The sequence below is a fragment of the Pelobates fuscus genome, chromosome 3 (genome assembly GCF_036172605.1).
Source record: "Pelobates fuscus isolate aPelFus1 chromosome 3, aPelFus1.pri, whole genome shotgun sequence".
Taxonomy (NCBI): Eukaryota; Metazoa; Chordata; class Amphibia; order Anura; family Pelobatidae; genus Pelobates; species Pelobates fuscus.
This window is the reverse complement of record NC_086319.1, coordinates 185,024,986-185,052,683: the sequence shown is the minus strand read 5'-3', so window position 1 is coordinate 185,052,683 and position 27,698 is coordinate 185,024,986. Positions and strand designations below refer to the sequence as shown.

Sequence of the window (27,698 nt, the reverse complement as noted above, 5' to 3'; positions counted from 1 at the left end):
CGTTTTGTAACTTATTTGTAATTGTTTATATATATTGCTCTGGGAAAGGGATAGGCAAAATCTCTGAGAGACCAGGAAATATATTTAAAAAAGGGCGTATTACACTAGTGGTAGGGTGGCCTATCATGACCATAGAGACCCTTGGTGACTAGTTTTTGTTGTATATTGCCCTGGGAAGGGGATACGCTATTTAATAGAAATTCCTGAGAGACCAGGAAATATACAATAAGTGATACGTGAGTGTACTGGTTAAATTGCAGACATATTGGCCCAGAACCTTTAATCGAGCCGGAAAAGAGGCTGCTGTATGTTTGCTCCTCTATAATTTTGCGGGGGCGGTCACCCCCATGCGGAAAGCCACTGCCATCACAGGATGGTTAGTTGTGCAGGCCCTTAGCCGCGAGGTGCAAGCATGTCCGTGGAAAGGCTAGAAATTAATAGGGAGTCACTCATAGCTGTCAGAAGTGTTGAACTTTGAGACATATTGACCTATATCCTTTCAGAGGCGGAAGAGGTGTTGTGGTTCACTCCTCTATAATTTAACCAAAGGGTGGAGAGTTATTAAACATGTTTAGGTTGGCTAGAAATGTGTTTCCTGAATTGCAGAGAAGATGCCGAAAGCAGCTATTAGCTTATTGTTTTTTAAGAGCCTTGTAAAAAAAAAAAAAATTAAGAAAGTAATCTTGTTGAAAAAATTGTCTATAAAATGAAAAGCTGAAGGAATGTGTTTACATGTCTGTGTGTGTATATATATATACATATTCTACGTAAAATATTTGCAGTATACGCTATAAGTGACTAGGAAAGTAATCCTGATCTGTTTTCTAACCTTTTCAGATGTAGCAGAAACCAGAGGTGGACATTGGAACACAGATAGAATATCAGATGGAGACCAGTGTCTAAATGTTGACCTTTGATGAGCTATTGAATGTTTTATTTTATTGTCTATTTAACATGTCTATGCTATGATTTTGTGCATACTATTCTCTTATTTCTAGTGATTGTATTGCAATTGAAACCCTTATGTATTATTGTTGTATGTATGTATGCTTGCCTGGGAAAGGGGGGAATTGACCCATAGGGACCAGGGGGTATTTTTGTGTAAACCAAACTGGGGTGGGAGGGCTCTAACGAGGGAACCCCATTGTCCAGTAGGTGCTTGATTTGTGTCTGTGTAAAGTGCATGAGTGGTTGCAGTTAAAAAAACAAACAAACAAAAAACGGAAGAGTGATAAGAGGGATAAGAGAAAGTAGGCATTTTGGGTTATCTATACATGTTTAAATAGAAGGGTGGTAAATAGGAATGTAATTGTTTTGGTTAATGTTTAGAATAAATTGGTTAAATACAGCAGTGATAACGAGTGTTTAGATTAAATTGGTAAATACAGCAGTGATAACGAGTGTTTAGATTAAATTGGTAAATGCAGCAGTAATAACGAGTGTTTGGGTTAAATTGGTAGATACAGCAGTGATATTGTGTTTATCTCTGAATCAGGAGTGTGCTGGATGTGAAGAGAGGTGTGTAGGTATTTATCCAAACGCCATAGGGAAAAATATGGTTAAGACACCACAATCAAATGGTACTTGTGATGATTGGCACAGTTATTTGCCATTTATGTTTGTGTTCGTCATTGCCTGTGTTTTCATTCAAGAACTTTCAAGCAAGGATATTTTAAGAAGAAGCACTGGACACTGTGCTCAACTGTTGCTGTAAGGAGATAAAAAAAATTTGCAGCTAAGAGTGGTGAGAGTCGGAACAAAATGCATCAGGAGCAGGAAACTGTTACGTCAAGGTGGTTAAAGAAAGAAAAAACAAAACAATGTGACCACAAACACACAAAAGTCCTTGATCACATGAACTGTTATTAGAAGAAATACTGAAGCTGCGAGTGATGGGAGTAGGAAAAATAATACAAAAATCCTACGTCCTTGTTTGCTCAAATTATTTCATTCATCCCTGTCTCCATGCGTATGTTCTATGAGACTGTCGAAGAATAGAGTATCCAGTTTCCAGGACTAATGTTTGTGAAAATTCCAGGCACAAAGACCAGCCAGAGGCTACAGAAATCGAGTCGGTCTGTGCCATGATTCATAGGTGTTATGAGTTTGTGGTGTCTAATACTATATTAAGCTCCAAAACACATCCTCACATGAACACAATATCATTGGTTAATCTAATAAAACATGGTTTGAGTTGTTCATTATTATAAGGGTGGGTATGTGCCTACTTTAGGCCAAGGTTTCTCAACTGGTAATGCATGTGCTCAATGGTGAACATTTATATAAGAAATACAATGTGAATGGGTAATAATTAATGGGTAAATGGGTATCGTTCTTCAAAAGGTGGGTTTTGTTGTAGGGCAGGTAGTGTTAAAATGGGGAAGATTCAAAATGTACTGGTTTTATAAATGCTTGTTTTATGACATAAGTCAAAGGGTGGTTTGTAATGGTATCGATTAATTAATGACTTTACATCATAAATAAAGCATATTTAGTGTAATGCTTTGGAGGCACCACTAGGGGCAGTGTGTAGGAAGACATGTGCTTCTGGCAGTGACATCACAGGCCAGCCTACTTAGACTGAATAAAAACCAGATGTAGGAGAAACTCTGGCTCTTTTTACCTGTACCTGACTGGACCTAAGATGTAGTACCAGCTCTGACTTACCCCAGCCAAAGGGCTGGGGCCTTGTAAGTAATATAAATCCATTGTAACATTTAGCAATTGTAATAGCCTTTTGTAAAACATTTAGTAACCTTTTTATGTAGTTTTGTATTGTATAATTATTGTGGTAAATTGACATTCTGCTAGCATCTGTTTATTTATTATAGTTATATTAAATATACATTATTGTATAATTATTGTGGTAAATTGACATTCTGCTAGCATCTGTTTATTTATTATAGTTATATTAAATATACATTTAATATTACAACGTTTTGTGTATTTTCTATCCACATATTCGACCATAATACCATGAACTATAAAAATATTAATGTTGTTCCATATTGCTTAATTATTATGTATTAAGAGATTAATATTCATATTTAAGTCACAGCTTTAACAATAGGCAAAAACATATCTCTAGGGACTCATTCAAAAAGGAAGACCTTACAATATTTCTGCTACTGGAGTACCTCTGAGAATAGGATTAATCTACACAGCATTTGGCAATATGTCTTTTGTCATGGCATAATTTGGGCATAAAAATAAGAGTATCTTTTCTGTGTAGACTGTGTCTTTGGACAAGTTAGCAATTGGTGATCATAAGCTTGTTTAAGGGTAAATTAAAGAAGATTTCAGATGTCTTGAATTTAAAAATAAATAATTTAATAAAAAAAAAAAAAAAAAAAAAAAGAACACAAAACTCACCTCTCCATATTCTTCTAGAAACTTGTGTTTATATCTATGAACTGTGTCAATCACTTTGGTCAAAATTTGAGACAGTCTGTCTTTCACTGTGAAATATGCAAAAGATCTATAGAGAACAAATCAAAGAAGACAGTAACTATGGGCAGAAGACAAATTGATACACAGATAAAAGTAAAGCTCGGTAATTTGGAATTTTTTCTTATTTTTTGGACAGTACTCCTGATCATCAAAGCACATGTATCTATAAATTAGACAGATAGTAAATGTATCTACATATTTTGGAAAACTTTAGCTAGTCAGTGGCATAAAAAGACCTTTTAGTTCCTGTGGTGACAAGAAGGTGGTAGTCCTATGGAAAAGAGTTCTCAAAATAGTTCTATGGGGGAGGGGAGGGGAGGGGAAAGAGAGTGGATAAACAAATTGGTGGTGCAAACCGTTTCCTCTTCTTGCCTTGGAGAACCAAGAGACATCTTGTATGTCTCCGCTACATCCAGAGTTTCCAGGTTTGTTTTAAATGGTTTTTATTTTTGTGAACAGTGCGTATAGTCAAGTACTTTACATTTATGACTGTGTATGCCTACGTAGAGGCTTAGCTCAGATGGAAAAGCGTTGTATGACGGTGAGCCGTCCAGTGCAACAGGTCTAATCAACAGTTACAATATAACAGTAACAAAGCGGTAACAAAGTGAACTCTGTACAGTTAACAATCATATGTTGGCTGATGACAATGCTGTGGAAGTTAGTAGTAAAAGCTCTTTGAGCATAGGTTGCGCGAGAGCATGTGTTCTCTCAGCCCCCTCTAGTGAGCAACACAGGTAGAGTCAGGTACTTGTATTCTGAAACTTGCCATTGTATAAGAGCCTTATAGGTGATCATTATATAAACAAAATGAGAAACGTTTGTCTTGTGTGTGTCTGTGTGTGTGCCTTAATCATACGTAGCATAGTTGTCGTAGAGTTCGGTTCCGATTCCAGTATCTGGGCGGCTATGTGAGTCCAAGTTATGTCGTGTTTGTGGGTGTGAGGGTCTGGGATTTGGGAAAGGGGATGGGTCGAGAAACATAGTGAAGTAGGGAGGCAAGGCATGTGGGGGGGGGGGGGGGCTGGAAGAGATAGTGGCATCAGGGCGTGCGGGCGTCCCTGCCGCCTCGCCTATCTGTATCCCCATTCTCCGCCCCCGACCGCCCCGCCCCGTCCGCATCATCGGTGGCCGGCTCTCCTTGGTTCCTTGTCTGCTCCTCCCTAAAGTCTGATGTAGTCAAAAGGGCTACGAAGTCGTCTGAGGTGACATATTTCATCCAGTAGAACCACCTCTTCGTGTACCTTTCCTTTGTCGCTGCTGTGGTTGTCTTCAAGTCTTCATATTTCCGGGTGTCCTCCACCTCTTCCACCCATCGTCGGAGTGGGGGGGTGCGTGGTTGTTTCCAAAAGATAGGGACTGTTGTTTTCGCTGCATTGAGGAGCCTGGGTATCACTGATCGTTTATATACCTGCATGGGCATCGTCGTGTGGTGCAGCAAGAAGGGGGCCGGCGTCATTGGGAGGCATTCCTCCGTAGTTTCGGTGATCACTCGTCCCACCGTTTCCCAGAATGGTCTAATGAGAGTGCAGTCCCACCAGAGGTGTAAGAACGTCCCGGCCTCTCTTCCACATCTCCAGCATGTGTCTGATTTTGAGCTGTCTCTGGTGTGAATGTCTGCTGGAGTGACGTACCACCTCGTGAATATTTTATATGAGGTTTCCTGGAGCCTCGCTGAGCCGGGGGTCTTCTGGATGAGTGCAATTATTTTATCCCAGTCTGTGTCTGTGAGTGGCTCCTCAAGGTCCTCTTCCCATCTCCTAATGCATGGCGGTGCCAGGAGGTACCGTCCGGTTGCCAGCGAGGTGTATATTTGAGAGATCGCCCTGGGGGGCGGTGTGTCCGTTCTGCATAGGGTTTCGAACTCCGTACATTCCCGTATAAGGCTCGGTTGTTGGGGGATTGAGCGTGTGTAGCGCCGTAGTTGTTCACGCGCCATAGTGTGCAATAGGGTATGTCTTTGGTCCGGAAATAGGGTGGTTATTGGGTGTATTGCGCCCGTGGATGTTAGCACATCTCCTATCCGAGGCAGCGCATTATTGAGCCCTGATTGCAGGGTTGGGCCCATGTCCCCTGCTGGGAAATCCGGGTTACCTCTGAGGGGAAGTAGGGGACTCGGGTCCGTCGTAAGATAGAATTTGGGCCCTGTCTGGTGCCAGATCCTGAGTGTGGTCTTCACAAACGGGTTCACGTGTTGTACGTGTCGGCTAGCTTCCTTAGTGAGCCAGGGTAGGGCTCGCAGGTCGCAGTTAGTGCTGTCCTCTTCCAGTTGGATCCATGGTTTTCCTTGCGGCTTGGTTGACCAGTTAATGATCCTTGTGAGGTGGGTTGCGATGTAATACTTCTTGAAATCAGGGAGGGCTAGGCCCCCTTTGAGTTTCGGGAGAGTCAATTGGGAGTGGGCTATTCGGGGGGTTTTGCCTTTCCAGATGAAGTGCCTGACTGCCGCTTGGATGGATGTGAAGAAGCTGTTTGGTGCCGCGACTGGTACGGTTTGGAAAACAAATAAGAATTTTGGGAGAAGAGTCATCTTCACCGCGTTGATGCGGCCAGTCCAGGATATGTAGTATGTGTTCCAGGCCTGTAATTCTGCCTGCGCAGTCTGAAGGAGCGGCAGGAAATTGTGTGAGTACAGGTCTGCCGGGTTCTGCGTGAGCCACACCCCTAGGTATCGCATCTTGGTGGTGCACCAGCGGAAGGGAAAGCGGCGCCTGAGAGTCTGCGCTTGGGTGTGTCCAACGTTGAGGTTTAACATTTCTGATTTGGTATAATTGATACGTAGGTTGGAGACGTTGCCGTATGTTTCGAATTCCGTCATGATCTTTCGCAGTGTCGTAGCCGGGTGTTGTACGATGAAGAGGAGGTCGTCCGCATAGGCCAGGACTTTGTGGTGTGAGCGACCAATGCTGAGTCCGCGTATCTCCTCGTTGCTTCTGATGTTGTTAAGGAATGGCTCCAGGGTTAGCGCGAAGAGCAGGGGAGATAGGGGGCAGCCTTGACGTGTTCCATTGCGTATTCGGAATGGGTCCGTGAGGGCCCCATTGATGCGGAGTCTCGCCGTCGGGTCACTGTATAGCGTCTGAACCCATTGTATGTATTTGGGGCCGATGCCTAGGCCGCGTAGGGTTTCGAAGAGGAATTCCCAGTTGACCCTATCGAAAGCCTTTTCGGCGTCCGTGGAGAGGATTAGGGTCTGCTGTTTGGATCGCGTGGCTATGGAGATCAGGTTCAGTGCCCGTATGGTGTTATCTCTAACCTCTCTCCCTGGGATGAACCCTGTTTGATCTGGGTGGACCAGGTCCGGAAGCAAAGGCGCCAGGCGGCCAGCCAGCACGCTTGCCAGGAGCTTGACGTCCACATCCAGGACTGAGATCGGGCGGTAGCTAGCACATGATGTCGGGTCCTTACCCTCTTTTGGGAGGAGGGTGATGTTCGCCGCCGTGAATTGGGTTGAGGGGGTTGCCCCATCCAAGATCGAGTTTAGAGCCGAGTGTAATTTCGGTAGGAGATCCGGCATGAATGTTTTATAGTACAGCAGAGGCAGTCCGTCTGGCCCCGGTGCCTTCCCCGTCTTGGCCTTTCTGAGTGCATAGGTCAGCTCCTCCACGGTGATAGGGGCCTCCAGCTCGTCCCGTTCTGGGGCTGCTATTTGTTTCAATCCTGCTGTGTCAAGGTATGCGCGGATGGCCTCCCCCTTGTGAGGCGTCGCATAGGCCTGTGTGTCTGGTTTCAGATTATAGAGGTCCTCGTAGTATTGGGTGAACGCTGCTGAGATCTGGTTGGGTAGGTGGCATATCTGTCCCGTGGCATTCCGAATCTTGGGTATATACAGGTGGTTCCTGCGTTTCTTTAGTAGCGTTGCCAGGAGTCTCCCACATCTGTTTCCATGTTCATATATCCGGTGTTTGAAGTGTTGGTAGGATCGTTGGATTGTTCGGTTCAAGTGTTCGGTGAGGTGGGTGCGCTTGAGAAGGAGGTCTCGATAGGTCGATGGGTTCAGTGTACGCTTATGATGACATTCCAGTTCTGCAATGTCCTTATTGAGGTCTGTTATCGTCTGGTTGTATGCCTTTTTCATCTCCGAGCATCGCGCAATGAAGTGTCCCCGGAGTACCGCTTTATGTGCCTCCCAGCATAGCAGGGGCGACACGTCTTCTGTTTCATTTAAAAGAAAGTAGTCTTGGATAGTTTGTTTAGTCTCGGTAACCAGGTTAGGGTCTTTGAGGATTGATTCATTGAGCCGCCAAGACACCTGACGGGGTCGGAACAGGGGTGACTTGATTCGTATGCGGATGGGGTTATGGTCCGACCACGTCATGGGCAGGATTTCCGATTCCACTAGAAGAGGCAGGTTGTGATACTGTAGGAGGAAGTAATCGAGCCTGGTGTAGGTGGCGTGCGTCGTGGAGTAGAACGTATAGTCCCTCGCGGTGGGGTGCAGCGCTCTCCAGCAGTCTGTAAGTTGGTGATGGTGCAGCAGTTGTACCGTCCGTGAATGTCTATTGGGTGTCCGCTGTGCTGGGTTTGCTGTGGAGTCCTGATGATGGAGCGGAAGATTAAGATCTCCTCCTATGATCAGGGTGCCGTCCGCGAATCCCATCAGGGTCTTCAGTGCCGAGCGGAGGAATCCGAATTGGTTGGTATTGGGCGCGTATAGAGTCGCGAAGGTGTATGCCCGATCCTGGATGGTCCCCTTCGTAAAGATGTATCTGCCGTGGGGGCATCTAAGCGTGTCCTTTTCGACGAACGGGATCCTTCTGGAAAACAGGATGCCCACGCCCAGTGTGCGGCGGTGTGGATTGTTGCTGAAGAGTCCTAGTGGGTAGTTATGGTCTCGCAGGGATGGTGTTCGGTTCTCTTGAAAGTGTGTCTCTTGTAAGAAGGCCACCGATGCGCGGTATCTTTTCAGGTCCCGCAAGAGTCGTGATCGCTTCTCTCGAATATTGAGGCCCCGAACATTGTATGATAGGATGTTCAGGTCCTCCTCAACGTAGGGAGCGTCACCTATAGCCGGCGCGGCCCTCCGGGGCATCTTTGGCGGGCGGTATATGGGGGGGAGACCGGGGGGGAGGGTAAGAGGGGGGGTGAGGAGAGGGGGGGTGAGGAGAGGGGGGGTGAGGAGAGGGGGGGTGAGGAGAGGGAGAGAGAGAGAGGGTGAGGAGAGAGAGAGAGAGAGAGAGGGTGAGGAGAGAGAGAGAGAGAGAGAGGGTGAGGAGAGAGAGAGAGAGAGAGAGGGTGAGGAGAGAGAGAGAGAGAGAGAGGGTGAGGAGAGAGAGAGAGAGAGAGAGGGTGAGGAGAGAGAGAGAGAGAGAGAGGGTGAGGAGAGAGAGAGAGAGAGGGTGAGGAGAGAGAGAGAGAAGAACACAACCCAAGGGGAGGGGGGGGGCGGAATGAGGTGTGTGTGAGCGTGTGTCTGTGTTGTGGTCTCCAAGGGACCTTAGGTATTGTTGGGTCGGTGGACTGAAGTCCCGGTGGTAAGGTCCGTGGACCCAGAAAGTCTGGTGTCCGGGGCTACTCCTGGACGGGGGTACTCTACTCAGTTGAGGGTACCTTTTAGTCCTAACCCTTCGGGGTATGCGGGTATCCCCCGTTTGCCACCGGCTGACGGGAGGGATTGTCCAAGCCGTGCCTCAGTGGCGCCGGGGGGTAGCCGTCTGTCCGGCCGTCAATGACAGGGATCGGTGTCTGTCAGGTAATGTGAGAGTGCGGCCCGTGTAGGCCCTACTTCTATCTGGGTAAGCTACCCCTGTGAGTGCATGTAGTGGGGCAGGTCTCGGTTTGCCTGTGTGTGGGTAGCCTAGTGTTTCATGTCGCCCCTTGATCTGAGCACAGGTTGTGGGTTCTGCGTATCGTGCGGTGCCAGTGCGTGTGTGAGTAGTCTGCGAGGTATGTCGGGGTAGGGTGCTTGTTGTCTTGCGGGTATCGAGGTTGCCCTCCCAAGCATGGGTGGGTCTGTGACCTGGGTGGTCCTATTTTCGTGCAGGTGTGTGCGTTATGCAGTAGCAGTATGTGGGTGTGACCTGGGCGTCACTGATTGCTCCTGAGCAGATGTGTCTGTATTGAACTCTTACAGTCGTTCCCATGCCCTGTGGGCAGTACTTCCCCCCCCCCCCCCCACCTCCCCCCTATATGTCCGACCTGGGTGCCTTTATGGATATGTCTGCATACAGGTGCCCGTGATGTCCCACCTCCAGCAATTCCCTCCTCTAGCGGGTGTCCTTTCTCCCCCCCCTCCGCTTTGTATCCTTCATTGTTTCTTACCTCCCCCCACCCCCCCCTACTCTCTTCCATCCCCCCACCCTCCATTCTGTGGGTCTTGCTCCTTATCCCCCTCCCCGCCCGTCTCATCCGCCTTCTCGTCTGCCATTGCCCCCCTCCCTCCTCCCCCCCCCCTAATCTCCCAGGCGTATGTTTGTCGCATCCTTGCCCGTTTCCTGTTGCCCTCCCTCCGTGTGTCCCAGTGTCCGTAAAGTGATGTGCAGATGATGGGCCATGTGGCCTATTACCTCGCGGTGGGGAACCAGAATGACTATGCGACTGTGTGACACCCTCCCTCCCCCCATTGTCCTGCATTGTCCTGCATTGTCCATACAGATAGGCCATATTTGGGCGGCCAACTACGCCAATGACTTCGATGGTATCAGAGCACCCTACGGTGGTCGCTGCTGGTCTGAATTGTAGTCGTCCTGTTCGCGGTAGCACAAGTTGCTCTGTGTGAATGTCCCAGGTCTCAGGACCCCATGTGTAGCAATGTCCCGGTCTCCCATACGACCCCCTCCCCAAGTGGAGGATACACCCCTCCTGTTATGTGCGTGTGGTCAGTGGAGTTTCCAGGTTTGTACATGTGCCATAATAAGAAAAATTTACTTACCGGTATCTGTGCATTGATATTAACATACGTTAGCATCTTACATGGACCAGAAATAACCATCTCTTTTTTTTATAAAATATTTTCCAGAACGCCCCTTTGACCCTTTCCCTAACTAAGAAAGACCTATCACTAGGTCAAAAGACTGTACTGTAAGCTTTAAGGACCTCAATAAATTTGGAGTGCATTTCATCTGCTGTTGTGTGCTGGACAATTTTGGGGGATTTCATGCCTGATGGAAATGGATTTAGAGTCCGCATTTGTACTTTGAGAAAGAGTGTGTGCGTGTTCGTAATTTGTTTATATCCTTTCCCTGAAGGAGTGAAAATTTTACAATTCTGAAGCTGTATAAATGCAACACAATTGGAGAAACAGGATGTATTTCTACATTTTCTGACAAACAACTTTAACAAATAAGAAAATGATGCAAGCTGAGCATCAAATGTCATCACAGCTAACTAGCAATAAAAAAAGGAACACACCCTTCAAACCTGGCTGAAAGCGAGCAGGGAATATCCATTCTGTTTATTTACTGGGCAACGTAGAACACGTTCTCTAATATGATCTGAAAAGAATAGAATATATTAATCAGGCTTAAAATGACTAAAGTTTCACACACACATATATATATATTTGTGTAAGTGGCAAATAGCCGTATATGGAGTAAGGACCCAGCATAAGCGTAGGATAGTATAAAGGGAGCAAGTCGGTTGTGGTGTGCCGAGACCGACGATACGGTAGGCCTGTAAATAAAGAGGGCCCACCGAGGAGTAAGAAAGTAAAGTAAATGGAAAGAAAAGAGAAAGTGTTGAAATTAGGAGTGGGTGGGAGGGTCATTCTGATGCTGACCTCAAGCGATATGAGTCCGGTAAGGGGTGACCCTTATATAGGGGAGTGAATTAATTTAAGCCCCTCCCACAAATACAGGCCAAACGGCCTTAATACATACATACATACATATATATATATATATATATATTTAACACTGCATGTAAAAGCATACTACAATTATTAGGAGGAGGAGATTTTATGAATGTGGCGAAACCAACCTCGCCACTGGGCCCTGGAGAAGCCTGTTTGCTAGCCTCCTACCTACTGACTATGGCCCCTGGGTTATTTGGGGCATATTGTACTTTATATGGCGGCTACTGGCCCTTTAAGCACAGTGAATGGTATTTTATTGTACTGCTGCTGGCCCTTTAAGAACTGTCTGGGGACATATTGAGACTTTGGGTAACAATACCCTTTAAGACTATGGCCCCATAAAACGTATGGACTTTTATTTGGTGTGTATGGCCCTTTAAGAACCGGCTGGGGACATCTTGTAACTTTGGTGAACAATGTCCCTTTAAGACTATGTCCCCAGACCTGTAAAATAACTTGTTCCTGGCTTTCCCCCACTTGGTTCAGTAAATAGGGCTTACTGAACCAAGTACCACACAGGCGGACCACCCAGAAGTTAAAGTGTGCAGGCAATTTACCTCCCAGGCTGTGAGGTTACTGCAGGTTAATTGCCGAGCGCTGGGTGGCCGCCATTCGGCAGCCGAACACGTGGCGGCGGCCATTTTGGTCATTCGAATGCGGTCAGCGGTGTATGTTAAAGATTCTGTGGAACTAAAATCGGCTACACATTCTGCCGAACACCGCTGACCCTTACCTTCTCCCATACGGAACTTGCAGCTCCAGAGACTAAGTCCCGTTCGAAATGGGACTTAGTCGTTTTTTCGCATGAAATTGACCGACCGCACAGCCCAAATCTATGGAACTGTTTTGGGCAGGAAATTGTGCTTGCGGTCGGTCATAAAGGACTTCCAGCTAACTTTTGATCCACTGGAGGGATTTGGCTGATTTTTGGAAGTGTTTATGTTTGATGTATGCTGAGTCTGAATATGCAACTTTTATTGAAATTGGATGTATGGTTTTAAAGTTACAGTGTGTGTGTAAAAACTGTATTTTTATTGTATGTAATAATTGGTTTAACTGTTTATCTGAGGGGAGGGAATGTGTGGGTTGCACCAGATGTGTGATTGGTGATTTTATGCCTCCCCCTGGGTGTGGCCTGTAAGTGTACAAGTGTAATAAAAGCCAGGCTGGATGAGCCAGTCCAGAGTTCCTGTTTTACCCTCAAAGTGATGTGTCGTCTCATTATTGGGGGAAGGATTTATTGTATGCTGTTCCAGTTGACTGCTAGGAGTACAAGCCTATTCGTATGGTTCCTATTCAATGGTCTACAGCATTCAGAGGCTTGAGAAGGTTCATATGTTTCTCGGATTCGGTGATTGTGGTGTCTGCCAGAGTGCTTGGAGTCCTCAGGAAGCACTAGGAGCATCCATTAACGGAGGTACCAAGTCGGGGTGCCAGGCGATCCGTTACAATGAACTAGAAGAGTTTCTTTGTGGTTATTTCCAATCTGTTTACCCTGCACAAATAATGAACACGTGAAGAACAGCATTCAGTATGAAAGGTTATATGGGGACAAAGAACTGGCAACATGGCTGTTACACTGGTATTTGGTCAGGTCCTGCAGCTGCTACAAGCCAAACATTTCAAAAGGAATTAAAATGTGCTTCTTTGAAAACTACAATAAAAAGTAATATTCCTAATGTTCCTCAGCTTTCCTATGGGAAAGCATTACATTGGCAGAGATCTCCACTATTTATGATCTCAGCCATGGAGGCGGGTCCTGCTGCCGCGAGACCAGCACGGAGATGGAAAAAAGGTAAGTAAAGCTACTTTTTATCTCCATTCTGAGGGGGACTGGGGACCTACATAAGTAATCCAACACTATCGTGTTAGGAATGCATATTAGTAATATTGTCCCTTAAACTCCCTGAGAATTAACTTACCTTGCTTTCCATGCAGCATTGCACTCTTCAGAGCTGGTTCTGCATCCTTGGCTGAGATTATCAAGACTGATAATCTCAGCCAATCCAAAGCATTCCCAAAAGGAAATCATTAGGAGGCTAATACACATGTGCAGCAAAACACATTCCAGCAACTATTTCACCTGACTAAAATAGTGGAGTTTTACTCAACTATGTCACAGAAGCGCATCTAGTGGATTTCATATGGACATCCAAAAGAGACAGTTTAACCTGCAATGTAAACACTGCCGTTTCTGCATAATAGCAATGTTTTCAGCTGCAGGGTTCAAACGAAGGCTCACGACACCCAGATCACTTAACTGACGAAGTCATAAGGATGTCTATAGTGTTCCTAAAAGGAAACTGTAGTTTTGTTTTAACTTGTAAAAAAAAAAAAAAACATAATTACCGTATTTTTCGCTCCATAAGACGCACTTTTTTCCCCCTCAAAAGTGAGGGGAAATATCTGTGCGTCTTATGGAGCGAATGTGAAGCTTTACTTACCACCTGTCTTGTAGCGTGGGGGCAGCACAGCGCGCCCCGCGGTACAGGAACTTAAATTTTAGGTTCCGGTTTCCGGCGGGACTGAAAGGAAGTGTGCACACTGAGTGCGCACTTCCTTTCAGTCCCGCCGGAAACCGGAACCTGAAATTAAAGTTCCTGTACCGCGGTGCGCGCTGTGCTGCCCCCACGCTACAAGACAGGTAAGTAATTATGGGACAAGAAGAGGGGGGGGGGACTCTATGGGACAAGGGGAGGGGGTACTATGGGAGGGAAAGTGCACTATAGGACAAGGGGAGGGGGGAGAACTCTATGGGAGGAGCGGGGGAGAACACTACGGGAGGAGGGGGGAGAACACTACGGGAGGAGGGGGGAGAACACTACGGGAGGAGGGGGGAGAACACTACGGGAGGAGGGGGGAGAACACTACGGGAGGAGGGGGGAGAACACTACGGGAGGAGGGGGGAGAACACTACGGGAGGAGGGGGGAGAACACTACGGGAGGAGGGGGGAGAACACTACGGGAGGAGGGGGGAGAACACTACGGGAGGAGGGGGGAGAACACTACGGGAGGAGGGGGGAGAACACTACGGGAGGAGGGGGGAGAACACTATGGGAGGAGGGGGAGAACACTATGGGAGGAGGGGAGGGGGGAACACTATGGGAGGAGGGGGAGAACACTATGGGAGGAGGGGGGAGAACACTATGGGAGGAGGGGGGAGAACACTATGGGAGGAGGGGGGAGAACACTATGGGAGGAGGGGGGAGAACACTATGGGAGGAGGGGGGAGAACACTATGGGAGGAGGGGGGAGAACACTATGGGAGGAGGGGGGAGAACACTATGGGAGGAGGGGGGAGAACACTATGGGAGGAGGGGGGAGAACACTATGGGAGGAGGGAGAGAACACTATGGGAGGAGGGAGAGAACACTATGGGAGGAGGGAGAGAACACTATGGGAGGAGGGAGAGAACACTATGGGAGGAGGGAGAGAACACTATGGGAGGAGGGGAGGGGGGAACAACACTATGGGAGGAGGGGGGAGAACACTATGGGAGGAGGGGGGAGAACACTATGGGAGGAGGGGGAGAACACTATGGGAGGAGGGGGAGAACACTATGGGAGGAGGGGGAGAACACTATGGGAGGAGGGGGAGAACACTATGGAAGGAGGGGGAGAACACTATGGAAGGAGGGGGGGGGGGACACTATGGGAGGAGGGGAGGGGGGAACACTATGGGAGGAGTGGGGAGAACACTATGGGAGGAGTGGGGAGAACACTATGGGAGGAGGGGGGAGAACACTATGGGAGGAGGGGGGAGAACACTATGGGAGGAGGGGGGAGAACACTATGGGAGGAGGGAGAGAACACTATGGGAGGAGGGAGAGAACACTATGGGAGGAGGGAGAGAACACTATGGGAGGAGGGAGAGAACACTATGGGAGGAGGGGAGGGGGGAACAACACTATGGGAGGAGGGGGGAGAACACTATGGGAGGAGGGGGAGAACACTATGGGAGGAGGGGGAGAACACTATGGGAGGAGGGGGAGAACACTATGGGAGGAGGGGGAGAACACTATGGAAGGAGGGGGAGAACACTATGGAAGGAGGGGGGGGGACACTATGGGAGGAGGGGAGGGGGGAACACTATGGGAGGAGTGGGGAGAACACTATGGGAGGAGTGGGGAGAACACTATGGGAAGAGTGGGGAGAACACTATGGGAAGAGTGGGGAGAACACTATGGGAGGAGTGGGGAGAACACTATGGGAGGAGTGGGGAGAACACTATGGGAGGAGTGGGGAGAACACTATGGGAGGAGTGGGGAGAACACTATGGGAGGAGTGGGGAGAACACTATGGGAGGAGTGGGGAGAACACTATGGGAGGAGTGGGGAGAACACTATGGGAGGAGTGGGGAGAACACTATGGGAGGAGTGGGGAGAACACTATGGGAGGAGTGGGGAGAACACTATGGGAGGAGTGGGGAGAACACTATGGGAGGAGTGGGGAGAACACTATGGGAGGAGTGGGGAGAACACTATGGGAGGAGTGGGGAGAACACTATGGGAGGAGTGGGGAGAACACTATGGGAGGAGTGGGGAGAACACTATGGGAGGAGTGGGGAGAACACTATGGGAGGAGTGGGGAGAACACTATGGGAGGAGTGGGGAGAACACTATGGGAAGAGTGGGGAGAACACTATGGGAAGAGTGGGGAGAACACTATGGGAAGAGTGGGGAGAACACTATGGGAAGAGTGGGGAGAACACTATGGGAAGAGTGGGGAGAACACTATGGGAGGAGTGGGGAGAACACTATGGGAGGAGTGGGGAGAACACTATGGGAGGAGTGGGGAGAACACTATGGGAGGAGTGGGGAGAGCACTATGGGAGGAGTGGGGAGAACACTATGGGAGGAGTGGGGAGAACACTATGGGAGGAGTGGGGAGAACACTATGGGAGGAGTGGGGAGAACACTATGGGAGGAGTGGGGAGAACACTATGGGAGGAGTGGGGAGAGCACTATGGGAGGAGTGGGGAGAACACTATGGGAGGAGTGGGGAGAACACTATGGGAGGAGTGGGGAGAACACTATGGGAGGAGGGGAGGGGAGAACACTATGGGAGGAGGGGAGGGGAGAACACTATGGGAGGAGGGGAGGGGAGAACACTATGGGAGGAGGGGAGGGGAGAACACTATGGGAGGAGGGGAGGGGAGAACACTATGGGAGGAGGGGAGGGGAGAACACTATGGGAGGAGGGGAGGGGAGAACACTATGGGAGGAGGGGAGGGGAGAACACTATGGGAGGAGGGGAGGGGAGAACACTATGGGAGGAGGGGAGGGGAGAACACTATGGGAGGAAGGGAGGGGAGAACACTATGGGAGGAGGGGAGGGGAGAACACTATGGGAGGAGGGGAGGGGAGAACACTATGGGAGGAGGGGAGGGGAGAACACTATGGGAGGAGGGGAGGGGAGAACACTATGGGAGGAGGGGAGGGGAGAACACTATGGGAGGAGGGGAGGGGAGAACACTATGGGAGGAGGGGAGGGGAGAACACTATGGGAGGAGGGGAGGGGAGAACACTATGGGAGGAGGGGAGGGGAGAACACTATGGGAGGAGGGGAGGGGAGAACACTATGGGAGGAGGGGAGGGGAGAACACTATGGGAGGAGGGGAGGGGAGAACACTATGGGAGGAGGGGAGGAGAGAACACTATGGGAGGAGGGGAGGGGAGAACACTATGGGAGGAGGGGAGGGGAGAACACTATGGGAGGAGGGGAGGGGAGAACACTATGGGAGGAGGGGAGGGGAGAACACTATGGGAGGAGGGGAGGGGAGAACACTATGGGAGGAGGGGAGGGGAGAACACTATGGGAGGAGGGGAGGGGAGAACACTATGGGAGGAGGGGAGGGGAGAACACTATGGGAGGAGGGGAGGGGAGAACACTATGGGAGGAGGGGAGGGGAGAACACTATGGGAGGAGGGGAGGGGAGAACACTATGGGAGGAGGGGAGGGGGGAACACTATGGGAGGAGGGGAGGGGGGAACACTATGGGAGGAGGGGAGGGGGGAACACTATGGGAGGAGGGGAGGGGGAACACTATGGGAGGAGGGGAGGGGGGAACACTATGGGAGGAGGGGAGGGGGGAACACTATGGGAGGAGGGGAGGGGGGAACACTATGGGAGGAGGGGAGGGGGGAACACTATGGGAGGAGGGGAGGGGGGAACACTATGGGAGGAGGGAACACTATGGGAGGAGGGGAGGGGGGAACACTATGGGAGGAGGGGAGGGGGGAACACTATGGGAGGAGGGGAGGGGGGAACACTATGGGAGGAGGGGAGGGGGGAACACTATGGGAGGAGGGGAGGGGGGAACACTATGGGAGGAGGGGAGGGGGGAACACTATGGGAGGAGGGGAGGGGGGAACACTATGGGAGGAGGGGAGGGGGGAACACTATGGGAGGAGGGGAGGGGGGAACACTATGGGAGGAGGGAACACTATGGGAGGAGGGGAGGGGGGAACACTATGGGAGGAGGGGAGGGGGGAACACTATGGGAGGAGGGGAGGGGGGGACACTATGGGAGGAGGGGAGGGGAGGGGGAGAACACTATGGGAGGAGGGGAGGGGAGGGGGAGAACACTATGGGTTGGGGATGAACACTATTTGACAAGGGAGGAGGGGGTTAAAGAACACTTGGATAAGGGGATGGGGGTTAAAGAACACTATGGGACAGGGGAGGAGGGGTTAAAAAAATAACTATGGGACAGAGGAATGGGGGGTTTAAAATCACTATGGGACAGGGGAGGGGGCTTAAAAGATCTCTATGGGACAGGGGAGGGGGGGGGTTAAAGATCATTATGGGACAGGAGAGGGGAGTGGGTGGTAAGGAACACTATGGGACAGGGGAGAAAATAAAATATTCTGAACAAACTTTCCCATAGTAAGAAACATGTTCAAAATATTTTTTTTCTGGGTTTCCTCCTCTAAAAACTAGGTGCGTCTTATGGAGCGAAAAATACGGTAAACGTTAATTATACTTTCTATCGTCTAATGTTTCCCTGCATTTGAATGGAATTGTTCACTTCTGTTCGGTTACCGAACAGATTCTGTGGTGTTCCATTGTTCGCAAATCATGTTTAGGCTTGATAAGATTGTGCTTGTCCCATTCTAAATATGATAAAAATGAGGCTTGAGTATTAATCTGTGGATAGTTATTAATGTCTCTTTTGGATATGATATTGGAACACAAGGCTTGTTCATATCAAAGGACTCCTTATCTAAGAGGGAATCAAGACATTGTCAGGATTATTAGTTGATCCAGCATGCAGAAATAGTATTACACCTAGGACTAAGGATAATCTCTAACCGCACCTTAGAATGGCCGGACTTAACGTACCCATGAGTAGTCAAGATACTTGCTGAGGTCAGGGATACAGAATGAGACACAACGATAAGGGAAAGCCAAAAGTCACAGATATCATAAATCAGGGAAGTCTAAATAAAGCCAAAGTCAAAAAACAGAATAATACCATCAGGAACACACGACAGGGCAATGAGCTAAAGGAATAAGTGAGTTTAAATAACCCTCTTGCGGATCCTATTGGCCGTACCTGGCCTTTGACCCCAAAACGTGCGTGTGTATCTCCTGCGTGACGTCACCTGCACGTCAACCTCATCTCCACCGTGGACGGACGCAGGGCTATAAAATCGAGTGGATCCGCAGTGGCTGGAGTCCACCGACATGTTGCAAATTCCAGGCATAATGGCGTAGGCCTGCTGAGAGGCACTTCTATTATTCTTAGGAAGGTAATTACTACAGTAATCCTTACATGAAGAGGATGGATACGTGACAGACATATGGCAAATGGGAGAGTTAGTTTATACTGAAACCAGACTTCCAGGCCACTTATTTGTGACTTCTCACACCTTACAGAGTAGCTCTGCTGGGGTCCCAGCTTCAAAGAGGAATTTAGGTTGTACGCTCTGACCTCCCATACAATCAAATTAACCCCTTTTGAAATTGACTATACCACCTCTACCGGGCAGCCAGTTCATATATGCACGAACATAACTTTCATTTTACCAAACCGATCTAAGCGCTTTTTGGATATGTTGTGCGCCCAGATCGGGGCTATTCGGGAATATAATTTTTGTGATATGTTAAAATTGTATGCAAGCTTTCCTATTTGAGAGATAATTGGATTATCTTAATTGGAGTTCAATTATCTCTCAAACACAATGGCTTGTGGGAAGGAAACCCTTGTGATTTTGTATTAGAAAATAGGGGCACTGCATAAAAAGTCGAGTGTGTCCTAATACAGTGAGATTGCTACTTTTACCCAATACGACTGATTGCGTCCATTATATTGAGGAAACTCTACACAAAGGGAATACTTTCACTATATTCTGCACATCTGGAATTAGGACTAGTGGAGGATTGAAGAAATAACAGCAATAGACTCATGAACCTGTGACTATACATATTAATTTTTCTCCTGGATTAGTTACTCTTTATTCTACCCTTTATTTAAAGGGACACGCCAAGCACCAAAACAACTTTAGCTTAATTATGTGGTTTTGGTTTATATATGCATCTGCAGTCTCAATGGGAGCCATTTGTCTAAATATTTGGATCCACAGGGCAGCTTGCCTTCTTGGTGTTATAATTTCTAACATGGCTATGAAATGATGAAAGGCAAGCTTACTAAAAAAAGATTCTCAACATACTCAATTATCTACATCTAAAAAAAAGCCCAGCAGAAAAGGGTCTTTTATTTGGAGGTACCTTTACAAAGTATATTGGAAAATATGAGAATTCCTTTTTTGTTTTTATGTTGCAAACTTTTTAAGAAAGATTTTCAGAAAGGCTGGGGCAAGAACCATTTTACTGGCTCTGTATACCAAACAAAACAAGGTGTCAGATACCATATAAGAGTTTTATTCCCAACCTGTATAGAAATTTTTACCAAACCCATTAATAGTTTCAGAAGATTGATAAGATTTTGCCCTTTTTTAGTTTACAAAATGTGCATATTTAAATAGAATTTACACTTTTGTAAACTACGGTAATCTTGTTATGCTATCCCTGGTTGTCAATCAGACAACCGGCCTTGTTACATCCTGGTTTGTTTAGGGCAGTGGAGCTAAACTTGCAAATGCTAATTGGTGAGCTGCATTGGGAAGTCTGTAATTGGACAGCCACAGAAAGTCTGGGTTGGGGAAGAAGGGGAGGGCTTGCAAAGGCTGCAAACATGAGATCTGAAGTTTTTTGCGAGCTGTTTTTAGATATACTCCCCAATGAGAAAAATGCATCATTAAAGGGATACTATAGTCACCAAAACAACTACAGCTTCAAGTAGCTGTTCTGGTGTCTACAATCTGTTTCTACAGGGTTCTAACTCTAAATACTGCCTTTTCAGAGAAAAAGCAGTGTTTACATTACTGAATAGAAACATAGCTAGTGGCAGTCACTTAGATGGCCAGTAGAATTGCTTTCTGGGTAAGAAATGAGGGCAGCCAAATATGTGGTTAAATACATATATTGTTCCTTTTTTTTTTTTTTTTTATTCTTTATTTACTCCAAAACAGGGTAACAAAAATAATGCGTACAAAACAAGATAACAGTGCATACCATCATAACTTTGTACAATCACGATGTCCATGTTCATTTACATATTGCCAGCAAAATTACAGCCAGTGACATTGTAACAATAGAGATCTTGAAAAGCGTTAGCGACCATGTATCGTGAAGTAGAGCACGGATTCCGATAGTAGCATATATCCCGTCTCGGGTTTTGTTTAAATAGAAAGGAAAGAAGTTCCTATACCACCATACACACAGTCAGAGAACATCGAGATGTTATATGGTCCGTAAGTACGTCAGAGAACATCGAGATGTTATATGGTCCGTAAGTACGTCCCGGTTAGAAATACCCTAGGGTAGTATTGTATCTGCAAGCGTTCACACGTAGTCTCTGCAGTTCGTTAGCGACCATAAGTCGTAGATTTATAAGTGATAAAAGGGAGAGAGAAGATGAGAGTAAGAAGAGAGATAGAACAGGACGTCCCTCAAATAACAAAGAGGGCATGGATTGGGGTAAGAGGGGGAGGATATAGGAGGGCACTCGGGGGGGGGGAGGGGCCTCCATAAATATTGTTTGTGAGAGGTGAAAACAGTGTGGTATTATATTTGTTCATGCTTTGGGGCATTTCAGGTCTCTAGCATCTCCCAGGGGGATCCCCCAGGTCTCTAGGCAGAAGATGACATGTATGCGGCTGTGGGTCGCTAACGAAAGTGAGATGGTCGGTGCGCTAGGGGGACCTAGCCCAGCTCGCCCCTCATTTAGTCACTCGCTGTGCTAGCCAGCCAGGGGCCTCAAATCTTTTCTAACTTTATGCTTGTCCCGCGGACCTGTGCTGTTAATTTGTCCATTAGGAATGTATCTTTAATTTTTTTGTATCACCATAGAGATATTTGGAGTCTCTCTCTGTAGCTAAAGCTGTCCTAGTGCTCTTTTAACAGCTAGGTTCACCCTGTGTAGAAGGCTTTGTTCCACTTTTGTCCAATCTTCTACAGATCTTGTATATTGTTCCTTTTATTGTGTTTGAAAATGTTATTTGTATTAATTTTAACTGCTCATTTGCTAGTATTCTATATATTTGTATTATAAATGTTTGTCAGCACATGCTTCAGTACTAGTTCTCAAAGGTTAGTCGTTGTCCAAAATAAAGAATGGTATGTTAGTTCCTTTTGGAACTGTGTGTCCTTTGTGCATTTTTAGGGATCAGAGTAAAAGAGTCTTCAGACATGTTGGCTGGCTACACGATCCCTCTAGCCCGGGAGCAAATCAAAAAGAGAGCTAGGCCTGAGAGCCACAAGGGTCTTTTTAAAGACAAGCACTATCACATTGCACTCAGAGGTGCATGCAGAGCTGCCTAGAAGGAAAGCTGCAGAGGAATAGGCAAAGGGGACGATACCTGCCTGGAATACCGGACATTAGGAATATTACTTTTTATTATAGTTTTCAAGGAAGCACATTTTAATTCCTTTTGAAATGTTTGGCTTGTAGCCGCTGCAGGACCTGACCAAATACCAGTGTAACAGCCATGTTGCCAGTTCTTTGTCCCCATATAACCTTTCATACTGAATGCTGTTCTTCACGTGTTCATTATTTGCGCAGGGTAAACAGATTGGAAATAACCACAAAGAAACTCTTCTAGTTCATAAAATCTCCTCCTCCTAATAATTTAACCCCAGTCAAGCTTCGGTTACAGGGGCTGAAGTGTTCCAGAGTCCCAGCAAGCGGCTAGGAAGTGGACTGGGCGGAGGTACTTGGTCGGAGTACAGGAGTCCTCAGGGCACTATAGTGGTCCTTTAATTAAGAAGTTTGTGAATAGATTATGACTCTGAAGTTTCACTGCTCAATTATCAGCCATTTATGAGTTAAATCACTAGTGTTTCTGTCCATGCAGCCTTAGTCACACCTCCCCTGGCTATGACTGACAGCCTGCATGAAATCAAAAGGGTAAAATTTTCAAACCGATGTTAACTTATGTAAAAAGTTTTTATCTGATACTCTGTAAATTGAACTTTAATCACATACAGGAGGGTCTTGTAAGGTCTAGCAAAGCAATTAACAGTGTGGGATATAAGAAATTCTAAATTAAACAGAATTTGCAATAAAGGAAGAACATTAGATGATTATTTAAAGGACGTGTTTAGGAATGCTGTGCAAGTCACATGCAGAGAGGTGTGACTTGGGCTGCATAAACATGCAGGAACATGATCTATACATCAGATTGCTTTATTAAGCTAAAGTTGTTTTGGTGACTATAGTGTTCCTTTAAAGCAGGATATAAAAAGTGAATCTTTATGAAATACTCAGATGGACTGTGTTGGAATTTCACCGACATTCCAACCTAGTCAAAAAGATACACTGAGACAAAGTAGGGACTATTTTGTCTCAGTATTTTTCCTACTTATGACAAAAAGGCTGAGCTACCTTTTCTCAACCTTGTAATTTATCTTGGCCGTCACCAGTAAAGGCTCTAGGGAAAAAAGCTCTTTCTGTGGAGACATACTAAAAGGAATGACAGATTGGAATGCCCATAGACTTTAACAAGGCAGTGGAATGCCCATAGAGAATAATGGAAACAAAATATTTCAATTAGAGATGTAACTATTAGACATATGAAATAAATATTTTGCTACAATACTCTCCAGATTCAGTGTCGTTTTTTTAAATTGAGATTAGGTGGGATTGTTAATGTTTTCTATGGAATGACAAGGGTGAATGACTAAAGAGAATGCCCATAGACTAAAATGGGAAGTAAAATATAAACTCCATTACAGGCAAATCCGTGTTACACAGCAAATTATGCTTTACCACAGGTGTTCCCCAAGTACAGCAGTAGATTATAACATTAAAAGTAACTGGGATTATAGCTCTTTTCTATGGAATGACAGTTAAATGATACAATGGAATGCCCATAGACTATAATGGGAAGCAATATGTGACTTGGAATCTGAACCGTGAAACATATCAAGTAAATCTTTTGCAAGCTTACTCTACGAGTTCAGTGGCAATTTTTGAAATTGAGTTTAAATGGGATTATCATTGTTTTCTATAGAATGACAATGGTGAATGACTAAAGAGAATGCCCATAGACTATAATGGGAGGCAACACAAAGTCATTTGCAGGTAAATCTGTGTTATGTAGCAAATTCATCTTTACCACAGGTTTTCCCCAAGTACAGCAGTAGATTATAAAATTAAAAGTAACTGGGATTATAGCTCGTGTCTATGGAATGACAGGTAAATGATACAAGGGAATGCCCATAGACTATAATGGGAAGCAATATGTGACTTGGAATCTGAACCGTGAAACATATCAAGTAAATCTTTTGCAAGCTTACTCTACGAGTTCAGTGGCAATTTTTGAAATTGAGTTTAGATGGGATTATCATTGTTTTCTATAGAATGACAATGGTGAATGACTAAAGAGAATGCCCATAGACTATAATGGGAGGCAACACATAAACTCATTCACAGGTACATCTGTGTTATGTAGCAAATTCATCCTTAGCACAGGTGTTCCCCAAGTACAGCAGTAGATTATAAAATTAAAAGTCACTGGGATTATAAGTCTTTTCTATGGAATGACAGTTAAATGATACAATGGAATGCCCGTAGAATATAATGGGAAGCAATATGTGACTTGGAATCTGAACCGTGTAACATATCAAGTAAATCTTTTGAAGGCGGGTGTGGGCCCCAAAGTAAAATAAGGGGGTTGGGACCTATTGTCCTCCCCCCGGCCCCCACCCATGAGCGGCGGGTGGAGGCCCTAAATTAAAATGGGGGTGACCTACAGTCCTCCACCCTGGCCCCCACCCCTGCGTGGTTGGTGGGGGCCCTAAATAAGATTGAGGGGGGGGGATCTACTGTCCTCCACCCTCGGCCCCCTCCCCTGTGCGGTGGGTGGGGGCTCTAAATAAGATTGAGGGTGGGGACCTACTGTCCTCCGGCCCCCACCCCTGAGCGGCGGGTGGGGGCCCTAAATTTAGAATAAGGGGTGGGAACCTATTGTCCTTCCCCCTGGCCCTCACCCCTGTGCGGTGTGTGGGGGCCCTAAATAATAATTTACCCCCTGTCACCCCTCTCCCCCCAAAAAAATAACCCCTACCTACCCCCCTCATCCTAAAAATAATGAGGGGGGGCCATAAGCTTGAAACCTGGAAAAAAATAAACTTACCATTTGATGTCTTCTTTCTTCTAAAATCTTCTTTTTTCAGCCCCCAAAAAAGGCCAAATAAAAATCCATAATAACCGACGCACTTCAAAAAAATAAAATAAAAAAATCCATCTTCACCTGGAGGGCTCTGCGCAGACTGAGCTCTGCAGGGCGGGGCAAGGCTTATAAAGCCTTGCCCCACCCTGCAATTAGGCTCAGAGCACTCTGATTGGTGGGTTTAAGCCATCCAATCAGAGTGCTTTGATAGGTAAATGAAGAGACTGACAGGTAAGTCTCTACATTTACCTGTCACGGCACTCTGATTGGTTAGCTTGAAATCCACCAATCAGAGTGCTCTGTGTCATTTTGCACAGCGTGGGAAAGTTCTTTGGAATTTTCCCACGCTGTGTTACATGACACAGACCACTCTGATTGGTTAGCTTGAAATCCAGCCAGAGTGCTCTGTGTCATTTTGCACAACGTGGGAAAGTTCTTTGGAATTTTCCCACGCTGTGTAATTTGACTCATAACTCTCTGATTGGTGGATTTAAATCCACCAGAGTGTTGTTATGAGTTTAATTACACAGCGTGGGAAAATTCCAAAGAACTTTCCCACGCTGTATAAAATGACACAGAGCACTCCGATTGGTGGATTTCAAGCTAACCAATCAGAGTGCCGTGACAGGTAAATGTACAGACTTACCTGTCAGAGCACTCTGATTGGATGGCTTAAACCCACCAATCAGAGTGCTCTGAGCCTAATTGTAGGGCGGGGCAAGGCTTTATAACCCTTTCCCTCGCCCTGCAGAGCTCAGGTTTTTCCGCTTGTTTTATTATTTTTTTTTTTTTTAAAGTGCGTCGGTTATTATGGATTTTTAATTGCCCTTTTTGGGGGCTGAAAAACAAAGATTTTAGAAGAAAGAAGACATCAATGGGTAAGCTTATTTTTTATTTTTTACAGGTATCTAGCTTATGGTCCCCCCCTCGTTATTTTTAGGATGAGGGGTGTAGGTAGAGGTTATTTTTTGGGGGTAGGGGAGTGATGGGGGGGGGGTAAATTTTTATCTAGGGCCCCCACCCACCGTGCAGGGGTGTGGGCCAGGGGGGGGGGAGGTCAATAGGTCCCCACCCCTTATTCTAAATTTACCTGTGAATGAGTTTATGTGTTGCCTTCCATTATAGTCTATGGGCATTCTCTTTAGTCATTCACCATTGTCATTCTATAGAAAACAATGATAATCCCATTTAAACTCAATTTCAAAAATTGCCACTGAACTCGTAGAGTAAGCCTGCAAAAGATTTACTTGATATGTTTCACGGTTCAGATTCCAAGTCACATATTGCTTCCCATTATAGTCTATGGGCATTCCATTGTATCATTTAACTGTCATTCCATAGAAAAGAGCTATAATCCCAATTACTTTTAATTTTATAATCTACTGCTGTACTTGGGGAACACCTGTGGTAAAGATGAATTTGCTACATAACACATATTTACCTGCAAATGAGTTTGTGTTGCCTCCCATTATAGTCTATGGGCATTCTCTTTAGTCATTCACCCTTGTCATTCCAAAGAAAACATTAATAATCCCACCTAATCTCAATTTAAAAAATCTGGAGAGTATTGTAGCAAAAGATTTATTTCATATGTCTTATAGTTTTATCTCTAATTGAAATATTTTGTTTCCATTATTCTCTATGGGCATTCCACTGCCTTGTTAAAGTCTATGGGCATTCCAATCTGTCATTCCTTTTAGTATGTCCCTTTCTGTGGAAGATCCTCTGCTCTCTGCACTGGATGGTTCACAGACCTCAATGCTGTACTCCCACACCTGTCAGCTAAAGCGCAGGGAGCTGAAGAGCAGTAAGAGGAGGATGCCAATGCCCGCCAGTGACATGTTCAAGTCAGTGAATCTCACTTTTCCATGCCTCCCATGGCCACCAGACCTCCAGCGGCTATCTTTAATAACATTTCTATTATGTCTCACCTGAAGGGCTTGTAAAATCATGAATTGCAAGATAAAATAACGGAATTGGACATAGAGTTTATTCAAAAATTAGTGAATTGCAGAGAATTAAGAACAAAAATTCACAAACTCGACTATCAACACAGATTTGCATTTTGAATTTACTACAGTACTGAATGTAGGAATAAACCCTAAAGTAAATTTCTAATTCAAGGCCACAATTACTGAACTGGAACATTTCTTACCTATGTTTTACAATTTGGCTATTTCTGGCTAAAAATTGAAATTCACTTTGAATAGAAGCAAATGCACACTTGATTATGGGGAAAATGTACATATTTTCAGGGTATAATTCCCTTTTAAAGAACCTTTGCATAAAACGATATATCTCTATGAACATGCTATTAATAATGATTGATTATATTGCAACTTCTGTCCTATTCACACTCACCCAGAGAGAGACACAGCCAGGAGCTCACTTGTTCCCCATGAGCTGAACTGCCAGGAGTCTCAGACACAGCAAGTGACAGCCGCAGCCGCTCACCCCTCATACGCACTTTCCATACAATCACCATGAATGAGATAGACGCACTGAAGTTTATTTTTTTTTCCATCTTAAAATAATAATTCACACAGATTATTTATCCGTGTAATTTTCCCAGCGAGCGTTTGTCTAACTTTTAGTGTCTTTTTGACGCAGCTTGAAGTGACTGCTGCTTCAAACGAATCTGCGGCTTCTAACGGCTAGAATAAGTATCCAGCAGTCTAACAGGCTGCAAGAGGGATGGTCTTTAGAATTCTATGTGAA

The 27,698-nt window shown here is 46.1% G+C and overlaps 1 protein-coding gene across 1 annotated transcript in view; it reads right to left on the bottom strand.

Annotated features, from left to right (window-relative positions):
- ARMT1 (acidic residue methyltransferase 1) overlaps nt 1-27,482 on the bottom strand; it is a 37,645-nt gene extending 10,163 nt beyond the window's left edge. Inside the window, exons 1-3 of the mRNA XM_063445388.1 lie at nt 27,342-27,482; nt 10,801-10,883; nt 3,373-3,478 (exon numbers count right to left, since the gene is read on the bottom strand). Of these exons, the coding sequence (XP_063301458.1) occupies nt 3,373-3,478; nt 10,801-10,838 (144 nt within the window). The 5' untranslated portion in view covers nt 10,839-10,883; nt 27,342-27,482. The remainder of the gene's footprint in view (nt 1-3,372; nt 3,479-10,800; nt 10,884-27,341) is intronic.
- Nucleotides 27,483-27,698: the final 216 nt, after the last annotated feature.